Source organism: Littorina saxatilis, linkage group LG1 (assembly GCF_037325665.1).
Source record: "Littorina saxatilis isolate snail1 linkage group LG1, US_GU_Lsax_2.0, whole genome shotgun sequence".
In the NCBI taxonomy this organism is placed as follows: domain Eukaryota; kingdom Metazoa; phylum Mollusca; class Gastropoda; order Littorinimorpha; family Littorinidae; genus Littorina; species Littorina saxatilis.
In genome coordinates, this window is record NC_090245.1 from 75,056,145 (window position 1) to 75,068,969 (window position 12,825).

Consider the following 12,825-nt stretch of genomic DNA (forward strand, 5'->3'; position numbering starts at 1 on the left):
TTAATAATTTAGATTCATAGAAGACTGATATGGAAAATGCAAACGTCAAGAATTATACAAATATTTGGAAGGTGCTGCGGGGAGGTGTTCTCTGCATTCCGGCAAATAGAATTACCCGGAAGTAGGTCTTATTGTACCGGAAGTTTAGGCTGGAGGATGCCTTTTTATGTTGTGGGACTTTCCTGATTTTAATTGATTTTATTGCGGTTTTAGCATAAATGTTTTATTGAATGCTGCACAAAAATGGCCAGTTATAACAGAGGAGATGCAAGGACTGATCAACAGAGGTTCATCGAAGAAAAGAGACGACGTGTCCAAGAAAAACTCGCGGCAGCACAGACCAAATTAGCAGCACAAAGTGGCGACACATCCAGCACAGTACCTCTGACTCCGAGTCTACCAGTACCTAGGACATCCACTTTGTGAGTAGATGTAAACACAACGGGTTTTTTAGATACACTACTATAATGATCAAAGATAATGTGCACAAATGAAAAAAAAGTTAAAGGATTTCAAATATTGATCGTATTTATTGGCTCTACATGTGCTCTATAATTCGTTGCTGTGTGTATTCCATGTGTTAATTAATTTGCATGCATACGCACTCACAAACGTTATTGTAACTATCAGTTTTATCATACCGATACACATTGGCAACAGACTCTCTCCCTCTGCACCAAGACTAAATGATTATCATCCGACATATAATTTAGTCGTCACCATCACACTCACACATAGCCACAAGCACCCAGAAACACACACACACACACACACACACACACAGACCGACACACACATACATGCATGAAAATGGGTAAGATATTGTCAGTTATCAAACAAAAGAACATACTATTTATTGAAGAAGCATGTTCAGTATTATATTTAATCAAATCAGAAACAAAAACAGCTATGATGCATTCACGTCATGAGTTATTGTGCAATTGGGTTAATTCCCTTCTGTGACTTCCCCTCTGTCAGAAATCCTAACACAAGCACAAAAATAAGAATGAAAATTGCAGATATATATTAATACTAGATGAATACCCGCTTCGCCGAGTACGGCTGCGCCGGGAAAAAAAATAGTATAACGGGAATATGGATTGAGCGTTGTTGACAGTGACCTTCTAAAAATAGAAACGGGAATATGGATTGACGCCACACGAAGGAAGGGAGGTAAACGCTGAAAACACTGGAGAAGATAAGGAAGAGTTACTGGAAATGGATCCAGAGAAGAACCAAAATCGGTTCAGCGCTACGCGCTGAGAGCACGTGTTGAAATATCTCATCGATGAGGTTGTGTCCGGGATGTAGCTGAATATGGCCTCCAAATTTGAAAAAGATCGATCGAGAACTTTGGCTTGGCATTGCGGACACACACACACACAGACACAAGTCGTATATATATATATATAGATAAGGCACAAAAAAAAAGTTGTATGTTTCTGGTCACCCGACCCTATCTAGTTTTTTCTCGCCGACCCTAGACTTTTTTTTTATTGCATCCCTTTTGTCTCATTTGTTTTGTAATGTGTTGTCTTTCTCTTTGTATCTAGTAAGTCCAGTCTCTTTGCGTCACTGTATAGTTATTTTCTACCCTGACCACAACAAAAAAAATCCCTACCTACCTACCCTATTTTTTGTAGCCATGTTACCAGAAACATACAACTTTTTTTGTTTTGTTTAGGTTATGATTTCAAAAAAAAATGTTACCAATATATATATCAATCATAACAGGATCATCTGTTGAGGTTTTCGTTTATTGGGTTGGTTTTTTGTAGGTTATTGGGGGTTGTTCAAGAAAAGTACTACCCAGCCTGACCTATGCTATTGCTAACTCCAACATGGCCTCTGTAGAAATTATAATTTCACTCACCAGTCTGCAAAATAGATCTCTTCTAGTTCTATTTCAATACCCACACGTAACACAAACATGACACAGCTGAAGAAAATATTTGTCCATCTTTGTCACAAGGGTTGGCAAGCGACCAGGCGTCTCATTACAAGGAGGTACGAACAGCAAGGTGATCAAGACAGAAGCTGGCAGTACCACAGCTCCACAGTCTGTGCCAAACTTCAGTCTTTTAACCAATGATGGCAACTTTCTGGAAAGGTTCAAGAAAATGCAGGAGCTGCAGACAAAAGGTATGGCTTGTAGAACACGTCCAGCTAACCACAAGGGATCATGCAAGGAGTGTTTTCTTTTTATGTTGTTAACACTAACAGATGCTATGGCATGCCACGGCCGCGCATAGCTTGCCTCTTTACTTTTAGCAACACCAGCTGCGCTACCGCGGATCTAATCTCCTGAGCGGCCTGCGAGCCACCGAGAGCTGCCAGCGGCGAGCACGCTGTTACGCGATACCCCAGCCGTCAGCGCGCTGATACTGCTCTTTCAGTCTGCGCGGGGAAACACACTGCCTTTGTTTCAATAGACAAAATAATCTTCCCATTCATGCAGTTGCAACGCTCTTGATCTCATCACATAGTCCAGTGAACACAGTTTACATAGACACCAAATACTCCTGGAGAAATGTGAGCGTGATTTGCACTAAGCTCGTTATAATGCATGCATTCTACACGTCTTACAGCACAGTCACATGTACACAACACAAACAAGCACTAACTTCCACCCATGCTGTGTGGTGCATGTAAGATTTTTGACAGAAGAAATTAGGTACTAGCGTGACTACAGTTTAGCCTCTCTACGAATCACTCACTGAATTTTGGAAAACACGTCATCAGCGCTGTGGAGGTCGGGGTCAATAAACAGACTGGTTCCACACTGTCTGCGGCGCGTACTCCAGTTTCGTGTTGGTTCACACAGACAGTTAGCGAGCCAAAGGCCGTTTGTCAGTTCTTTGTGCCACTGGTTTATCCACTCCTTATTCGCCTAGTATTACTATTAGCTACCAGAAATTTTACTGTCCGATTTTGGTTTCTCTGAGATCTTTCACCACAGATTCTACAAAGAGCATTTAGTTTTTCTAAATGACTTGATTCCGAGTGCACTGTGGCATCCATGTTTGTACAGAAGCTTCTCTATACGCTAGTTTTATTTCTGTCTCAATAACATAATAATAAAGAGTGTCCCCGAAAATCTCTTAGTCACATACTAAAGAGCACACATCAAGCAACTGGAATCATAAATGATATCGGCACACAAATCGTGATGCACAAGATAATCCATTTTGAGAACACAAGAGACAGCCGCAGACCAGTATACTCCACAACACAGAAAAAAGACTATACACAGGTCATACTTCTGTCTAAATTACATTACTCCAAAGGGTGTTGTCGGAAATCTGTCAGTCACATTATAAAACACACACACATTGCAATTGGAATCAGCAATTGATATCGGCACAAAAATCGTGATGTAGAAGATAATCCACTTTGAAAACACAAGAGACAGCAGCAGACCAGTATACTCCACAACACAGAAAATAGACTATACACAGGTCATACTTCTGTCTAAATTACATTACCGTAAAAGTCGACCTATAAGACGCACCTGGGTATAAGCCGCAACCCCCGATTTTTAAAAAAAATTCAGAAAAATCCATACACAAGCCGCTCCGGCATACAAGCCGCGCCTAGAAGCAAAGTTCAAGTCAAGAAACATCGAAAGTCAACGAAAAAAACACACACACACAAAAACGAACCGGCTAACTTGTCAGTTTTGCACTTTACTTTCAGCATCAGATGTTGAGTGATTCACAGAACTCTGGACTATCAAACTGTCCTCTCTCCTGCACACAGCACCTGTAGTTAGTTCTGTAAATCACTCAACATCTGATGCTGAAAATCCGCTGAAGTCGGACTCCTCAGTGTCGGAGATGAACAAGTTCAGAATGGCTTCTGGCACAGAGTCACCGGAAGTGTCACTCTCGGCCTCACTGTCAGTGGCTGTCGTGTTGTCTGTCGCGTCGTCTGCTCCAGTGATGATCTCAGCCTTTCTGAAGCCGTTGATGATCGTTGACTTTTTGACGGCATCCCAAGCTTTCAGGACCCACTGGCACACATCTGCAAAGGTTGCTCTACGCATGCGGCCAGTCTTTGTGAATGATTTCTCGCCATCCACCATCCACCTCTCCCACTCATCCCTCATCACCACTTTGAAGGGCCGGTTCACACTGATATCGAGGGGTTGCAGGTACTTTGTTGTGCCACCCGGGATGATAGCGATGATGGAGTTGGTGGCAGTGACTGACTTTTTGACCTTCTCAGTGATGTGTGCACGCATGCTGTCCATGACTAACAGAGCTTTAGTGCGACGGAAGAAACCCCCTGGCCTTTTCCCATAGCATTCTGTCAGCCAGGTGTCCATCATCTTCTCATCCATCCACCCCTTCTTGTTAACCTGCACGACGATCCCCCTCGGAAACTTTTCTTTCGGCATTGTGATTCGCTTGAAAATCACCATCGGCGGAAGCTTTTCACCCGAAGCCGTGCACGACAAAACACAGGTGAAGTGTGTTTTTTCATGTCCCGTTGTTTTCAGTGCCACAGAAGACTCGCCCTTTTTGTTTACTGTGCGTGTCAATGGAAGGTCAAAGGTCAACGGAACCTCATCCATATTTATGATGTTCTGTGGGCCAATCAGATTCTCAGCTACCTGCTCTTGTGCGTAGTTTCGAAATGACATCATTTTCTCCTGGAAGTCTGGCGGCAGCTGTTGGCACAAAGTTGTACGTGCACGCAGTGACAGACCTTTGCGCCTCAAAAATCGGCAACACCAAGATTGACCGCCTTTGAAGTCGTCTATCTTCAGACGTGTTGCAATGGTGCGTGCTTTCAGACGAAGCTGAACAGTTGAAACACCGCGACCATCCGCACGTTGTGTGTTGACCCAGTCCTCCATTTCGTTTTCTAATTGGGGCCAGCGTGCCTTGCAACCACGGAATGCTTTTGTGGATTTCTTGCATTTCACAAGTTCGCCTCGTTGCTTTCGCCAACGCCTAATCATGCTTTCATTGACGCCGATTTGTTGAGCAGCAGCGCGATTGCCTTTTTCAACAGCCAAGTCTATGGCTGCAAGTTTGTAGGCTGCATCATAGGCCTGCCTCCGTGTTTTCGGCATCGTGGTCAGTTGTACGTTGCTTTGTTTTAGGAGATGTGCGTGTTGCTGTTCTCTGTAGTAGCAATGCGAAGTGATCGATCAAAACCGGTGTATGCCAACCCATTACTGTGTGAGTTATTGTCATGCTTCAAACTTCCGAAAAGAAGGTGAGTGAGTGAATTGAGGTAAACACAGCTGATTCAAGGCCATTACACAGCGGCGATCCAACTTCCGGAAACTAGGTCACTGAGCGAAGTCGGATACACGCCACTGATTCAGAAAAAGTCATTCATAAGCCGCACCGCCTTAAAAGCCGCAGGGGTCCATTTAGGAAAAAAAAGTCGCGGCTTATAGGTCGACTTTTACGGTACTCTAAAGGGTGTTGTCGGAAATCTGTCAGTCACATTATAAAACACACACACATAGCAATTGGAATCAGCAATTGATATCGGCACAACAACTGTGATGTAGAAGATAATCCACTTTGAAAACACAGGAGACAGCAGCAGACCAGTGTACTCCTCAATACAGAAAACAGAACAAATTCCAGAGCCAAGGAGTGACCTAGAAACACTGGCTGCCAGCCTCAGCTCTTATCACTAGCCTGGCGGGTCAAATTACAGCATGCAGCTGGAAAAACTTAAGCGGTGGTTTTGGGCAGAATTCGTGAGCCGTGATGCATGAATTTATTTTATTTTATTTTATTTTATTATTTTTGAGTCACTTGAGAAAAAGTGACTCTATGTAATCGGTCAGTGTTAGTCTGTCCGGCCGGCCGGCCGGCCGTCCGTAGACACCACCTTAACGTTGGACTTTTCTCGGAAACTATCAAAGCGATCGGGCTCATATTTTGTTTAGTCGTGACCTCCAATGACCTCTACACTTTAACGATGGTTTCGTTGACCTTTGACCTTTTTCAAGGTCACAGGTCAGCGTCAAAGGAAAAATTAGACATTTTATATCTTTGACAAAGTTCATCGGATGTGATTGAAACTTTGTAGGATTATTCTTTACATCAAAGTATTTACATCTGTAGCCTTTTACGAACGTTATCAGAAAAACAAGGGAGATAACTAGCCTTTTCTGTTCGGCAACACACAACTTAACGTTGGGCTTTTCTCGGAAACTATAAAAGTGACCGGGCTCAAATTTTATGTGAACGTGACTCCCAGTGACCTCTACACTTTGACGTCTGCTTTGGTGACCTTTGACCTTTTTCAAGGTCACAGGTATGTCTTGAAGGAAAAAAATTGAAATATCATATCTCTGAAACTATTCATCGGATTTGATTCAAACTTTATAGGATTATTCTTTACATCAAATTATTTACATCTGTATTGTGTTGTGAATAGCAATTTCTTCCTGTCCATCTGATGCCTCATATAATATTCAGAACTGCGAAAGTGACTCGATCGAGCGTTTGCTCTTCTTGTTTAGTAATTTGATTTAATTTTACTTTTCTGTTTATTACTTAGATTACAAAACCTACCAATGACAAACAAGATGTGATGGAACAGCCACACGTGTTTTACTTCTGTCAGTGTCAACTTTGAGCTGTAGCTTGCTATTTCCAAAACTGATCTTGTGACGGCTTTGATTTTAAACAAAAGGGCTGGTATTTGTTTATAGTAAATGTCTGGTTGTTTGTCCCACAGAAAATCTGATTTAAAATTTTTTTAAAATAAGAATGAGTTATAAGAATTAAAACCCCGAATCAATGAACTTGTTCATTGTTTTTGTCCATTGCTTTTCATGGCAGGTCCATCTGTAAAGAAGGAACCACAGTCGCCAGGGTCATCTTCCTCGGGTCAAGGCTGCAGCAATTCCACACGCTCAACAGATGAATATGATCCGGAGATGCCAACCGATGACAATGCATCAGGTATGAGGTGTTCATGACAAAATGTTGTGCGACCATCAACTTATGATCAAGTTTGTTTTAAATGTTATTGCATTTTGAGGCCCTTTGAGAGTTAACGTTGTGTGTTTGGAATGTGAAGTGATTTAGATTTGAAAGGCTTAATAGAAACAGATGTGGTTTATAAGTTTATATAAGGGATGATACCTTACAAACAAAAAAAACATTCAGATCGCTTCCAAACTTATACCATAAGATTCTATGTTACAAATAATGCTACCATGTAAGAGGACTGCCTTTGCTTTGCAAAAGCAAGTATTTTAAAAGCTTAATTCAATGTTGTAAAATAGTCAAAGAAAGAGAACTTGTTGTGAGGGTTGGGTTACTTCTACTGAGTTACTTCCCTTGTTTGTGTACATGATGCGTTTATGAGGGGGCCGCATTATACTTTATAGACGGCGCTGGCCATCTTAGGGCCAGGCAGCGCCCTGAAGCGCATTCACTCACTTTCATTACCATACTTGTGTGTTTTCAAGCAAACCATACCATGTGCATCTAGATTTAAGGCACAATGGATTCTTCAGATGTGTCTAATTTCACCCCAGAAAGTCCCCTCAAATGGTCAAATCAATAGTATTCCTTTTACTTATGCTTTGGGACTAGCAATGAGTTTGGTAATGGTATGTCCATTTTTTGTTTTTTTTTAAACATGGGCATGCATTTTTCTACCCCCTGCGGGTTAGGGGGAAGAATTTACCCGATGCTTCCCAGCATGTCGTAAGAGACGACTAACGGATTCTGTTTCTCCTTTTACCCTTGTTAAGTGTTTCTTGTATAGAATATAGTAAATTTTTGTAAAGATTTTAGTCAAGCAGTATGTAAGAAATGTTAAGTCCTTTGTACTGGAAACTTGCATTCTCCCAGTAAGGTCATATATTGTACTACGTTGCAAGCCCCTGGAGCAAATTTTTGATTAGTGCTTTTGTGAACAAGAAACCATTGACAAGTGGCTCTATCCCCTCTCCCCCCTTTCCCCGTCGCGATATAACCTTCGTGGTTGAAAACGACGTTAAACACCAAATAAAGAAAAAGAAATGCATTTTTCTATCTTTAATTTGACACTTTTTTTTTAAATTCCCTGTATTTTTCTTTCAGACAAGCCCAAGGCTGAGCTGCACAGGCAGTTGGGATTGGGGAATTCTAATAAACAGGGAATATCATTGTGAGTTTGTTTTCTCTTTCTTTTTACTTTTGTGTGCCTTGCTTCAGAAAGTGTATTCCAAGAAAAACACAAACAGTATTCAGATTAAACGTAGTTGTTGAATTTTCATACAGCCATGTTCAAACAGTGATCATTTCTGCATTTGTTTTTCTTATTTCAATGTATTTGCTTTCACTTCAGTGAACATGTGTATTCTTCCTTCTTCTCTTCCCCTGTTAGCGTTATGTTGTTAACTCCTTTTTATTCTGTCTTTCTTTTTGACCACTGATTTTATTTTATTTTTTTATTCTAGAGTTGGAAAAGGCTTTTTAAGTGTTCCTTTCGATGATTTCAGTGCCCTGTCACAAAATACAAAAGCAAAACAGGCAGCAGCTGCGCCAGCAATGACGGTCGCCAGTGCATTTTCTTCAGATGACCAGGATACACCAGGTGAGCATGCAACTCCGCCCTGCTTAGTGTTTCTCAGCACATATCTTTAAGTTGTGTGATGTTTCTTTTGAATAGTATAGACTAGAAAAGGACACAGGCAGAAGTGTACCTTTTCACTCGGGAAGACACTGTGGTCTAACATGCATGCACACACAGACACCCTCTCTCTCTCTTTCTCTCTCTCTCTCTCTTTCTCTCTTTCTCTTTCTCTCTCTTTCTCTCTCTTTCTCTTTCTCTCTCTCTCTCCCTCTCCCTCTCTCCCTCTCCCTCTCTCCCCCCCCCTCTCTCTCTCCCCCTCTCTCTCACAAACACACAACAGTGACACCTTGATCTTTGAAAAGAGATGCTTAGTAGTTGTTTTTCTCTTTGGGATAATTTTTTAGTCTCTTTTGATGAATGAAGATATATATATCCTTGGGGAAAAAACACCTTGTTGTGTTTCATTGTACTTGTGCAATTCCATTCAAAATATATGTCAGTTGTGAGCACCTTTAGTGGCATTCAGAAGGAAAAGGTGGTTGGGTGGCCGAGTGGTAACGCACTTGCGCTCGGAAGCGAGAGGTTGCGAGTTCGACCCTGGGTCAGGGCGTTAGCAATTTTCTCCCCCCTTTCCTAACCTAGGTGGTGGGTTCAAGTGCTAGTCTTTCGGATGAGACGAAAAACCGAGGTCCCTTCGTGTACACTACATTGGGGTGTGCACGTTAAAGATCCCACGATTGACAAAAGGGTCTTTCCTGGCAAAATTGTATAGGCATAGATAGAAATGTCCACCAAAATACCCGTGTGACTTGGAATAATAGGCCGTGAAAAGTAGGATATGCGCCGAAATGGCTGCGATCTGCTGGCCGATGTGAGTGCGTGATGTATTGTGTAAAAATATTCCATCTCACACGGCAAAAATAAATCCCTGCGCCTTGAATATGTGCGCGATATAAATTGCATAAAAAATAGAAGAAAAAAATCCCTGCGCTTAGAACTGTACCCACGGAATACGCGCGATATAAGCCTCATATTGATTGATTGATTGATTTTAACTTTATGGCAATACTGAGCTCTAGCAGTTTTGTCCTTATACTTTCCAGAAACATAAGGAGCAACTGAACATATTTGTGTGGAATTGCATTTTTTCTAAACTATAATGAAACAAAAAATCTTTCCATGCCAGTGTACCCCGAGACAGCTTTCACCGGGAGAGACACAGAGAATGTCAAAGCTGCGTTGCTGATGGGGATCATGTTCTGTCTTTTGACTGTGTCCCATTGTGCCTTTGTCACCATACAGCTGGAGACCAGAGCCGCTGTTTGAACAGCGTTGCTTGGCGGAGTGTGGGCGGAATTTGTGTGTGCGTGTCATACCTAGTTAGTCCTCAAGGGGCAGGGTTCTGATGGAGTTGTTAAAGTCTCTCCACCAGAGGACGAAGCCACGCTGTCCGTCATTGACAAGCTTGCCAGGGACGTGCTGGCTGGGGGTGAACAGGTGGAGGTCACCACTCAGGTCACGCAGTTCAAGAACCCTCTCTACTGGTGAGTCCTTAAAGGTACAGTCCTGGTGTAAGCGATCATGTCACACCACAGATCTGTCCAAGTTTTCACATAAGGTAAGAGCAATCTTCCACCTGGACACGCACCAACAATCAACTGTCTGGCAGCTTCCTGGGCAGATTAGCATTTTTTGCAGAAATAGTTTCACTGGTTGACTGACACCGGTGCCATTTACAAAATTGATTCTGCAAACAATCCCCCTTCTGCAGAGAAACCCGTCTGGCTTTAGGTTTTAGGTAAGTATCTAAGAGGATGTTGTTATCACATGTCAAAAGCCTGGACAGATCTGCTGTGGTGTCAATGAATGATTGCTTACCCAAGAAGGATGATCATGTGCAGATACAGCAGTGTAACACAAATGGCCATAGTCTTAAATCCGGGGTCTTAAACGGGGGGTCCCACTGTAATTATGTTTTGAAGGCTGCTTTCTAAAACTTAACTGGATATATTCACAACAACCAATGGTTATAGACCAGTCAAAGAAACTCCTTGTGCTATCAGTTTATGAATGTTTGTAATCTTCAAAATCGAGAACAGTTAGTTATTGGAACATATTTTGAGTAGCTTATGAAATATTCAACTTCCTAGTTAATATGACAGCTACAAAGGCAATGTTAAAAAGATACTGCCATTCAGTGAAATAACTGATATTTCCACTATAGACATAGACTGATTCACCTTTTGATATTTGCTGAGTGAGAAATTAATAACCCTGATTCAGACCATCATCCTCTCGGAGGCTCTGTACAACAACAACAACAACAACAACAACAACAACACAACAACAACAACAACAACAACAACAACAACAACAACAACAACAACAACAACAAACAAGTCGCGTAAGGCGAAAATACAACATTTAGTCAAGTAGCTGTCGAACTCACAGAATGAAACTGAAGGCAACGCAACGCAGCAAGACCGTATACTCGTAGCATCGTCACTCCACCGCCCGTGGCAAAGGCAGTGAAATTGACAAGAAGAGCGGGGTATTCGTTGCGCTGAGAAGGATAGCACGCTTTTCTGTACCTCTCTTCGTTTTAACTTTCTGAGCGTGTTTTTAATCCAAACATATCATATCTATATGTTTTTGGAATCAGGAACCGACAAGGAATAAGATGAAAGTGTTTTTAAATTGATTTCGAAAAAGAAATTTTGATCATAATTTTTATATATTTAATTTTCAGAGCTTGTTTTTCATCCAAATATAACATATTTATATGTTTTTGGAATCAGAAAATGATGGAGAATAAGATGAACGTAAATTTGGATCGTTTTATAAAAAAAATATTTTTTTTACAATTTTCAGATTTTTAATGACCAAAGTCATTAATTAATTTTTAAGCCACCAAGCTGAAATGCAATACCGAAGTCCGGGCTTCGTCGGAGATTACTTGACCAAAATTTCAACCAATTTGGTTGAAAAATGAGGGCGTGACAGTGCCGCCTCAACTTTCACGAAAAGCCGGATATGACGTCATCAAAGACATTTATCGAAAAAATGAAAAAACCGTCCGGGGATATCATACCCAGGAACTCTCATGTCAAATTTCATAAAGATCGGTCCAGTAGTTTAGTCTGAATCGCTCTACACACACACACACACACGCACACACACGCACAGACACCACGACCCTCGTCTCGATTCCCCCCTCGATGTTAAAACATTTAGTCATAACTTGACTAAATGTAAAAAGAAGTTGCAAACAAGTCATTAAAAAATGGTTCATCACAGGTGGACTGCCAGTCCTACAACAACTACTAATACTGTACTGAAACCATTCTTGTTGCTTTATCCAGGTTTTTGAAAGACCACGACAGTGACACTTACAAGTACTACAGATGGCGAATTACAAAGTTGGGAGAACGGACAAAAGATGAAGGAAATGATGCCGATACAGAAGGAGACGAATCAAACTCAGGTAGGGTATACTAAAGAAATTGTGAGCTACTGTTGAGTTTTTGTGATAGACTTGCATGCATTTATATTTTAGTGCAGATGGATTTCTGAATTATTTTCTTCGTTTTTGTAAAGTAATGAAGATTATATTATAATGTCATCTTTTTTTTTTGTTAACTGAATCTGCTTCAGTATTTATAGCTGCATCTGAGTTGTCAGCGGTTGTCACTCATTACAAAAGGGCATCCTTCCAGTTCAGTATTCAAAAAGATGTGCATTATAACACATTTTTTCCCCAGAGGTCCTAGTGCATCTGTGTTAATGTACACTAGTATGTACTTATAGACTGAATGTAATAGCGTGCCTTTGTTTAAAATGAAGATGTTATTTATACTTAATTAATGCAGTGATATGGACAAATATCTCACACTGACTGCTGCTGCCACGCACTGTATGGTTGAGCATCTTTACTTATTCAAACAGGTGAAGGTAATTTTTAAGATTCTGAACTGTATGGATATTAAGTAAATATAATTGTGTCCAGTACAGTTAGCCCTGATGCAGCTTTGCTGTTGTACGCTGGGGTGTGGGTGAGTGGTTTCTTTGCTTGGTTATGTCCGACTTTGTGAGATCTGGCCTGTTTTCTCAGTTCATTAGAACGTTGTGTTCTTGAAGCAGGATTTTATTTCATCCAAGTTTATTTTATTCCTGCTGAATAGACGTTTCATGAAAGTAAGTCTGTCAAGGCTATGATGGGCTGTGTAAGAGTTTTGCCCTGTAACATTGTCCCTGGTAAATTGTATCAATCAATCATTA

The 12,825-nt window shown here is 41.2% G+C and overlaps 1 protein-coding gene and 1 long non-coding RNA gene across 2 annotated transcripts in view; one reads left to right on the forward strand and one right to left on the reverse strand.

The window, feature by feature from the left end:
* Positions 1-6,498, reverse strand: part of LOC138979485 (uncharacterized) — a 33,808-nt gene extending 27,310 nt beyond the window's left edge. Inside the window, exon 1 of the long non-coding RNA XR_011460051.1 lies at positions 5,935-6,498. This is a non-coding gene — a long non-coding RNA (uncharacterized lncRNA). The remainder of the gene's footprint in view (positions 1-5,934) is intronic.
* Positions 132-12,825, forward strand: part of LOC138979393 (SURP and G-patch domain-containing protein 1-like) — a 22,507-nt gene continuing 9,813 nt past the window's right edge. Inside the window, exons 1-7 of the mRNA XM_070352106.1 lie at positions 132-422; positions 1,973-2,142; positions 6,819-6,941; positions 8,073-8,139; positions 8,474-8,568; positions 9,968-10,091; positions 11,910-12,031. Coding sequence (XP_070208207.1) covers positions 244-422; positions 1,973-2,142; positions 6,819-6,941; positions 8,073-8,139; positions 8,474-8,568; positions 9,968-10,091; positions 11,910-12,031 — 880 coding nt within the window. The 5' untranslated portion in view covers positions 132-243. The remainder of the gene's footprint in view (positions 423-1,972; positions 2,143-6,818; positions 6,942-8,072; positions 8,140-8,473; positions 8,569-9,967; positions 10,092-11,909; positions 12,032-12,825) is intronic.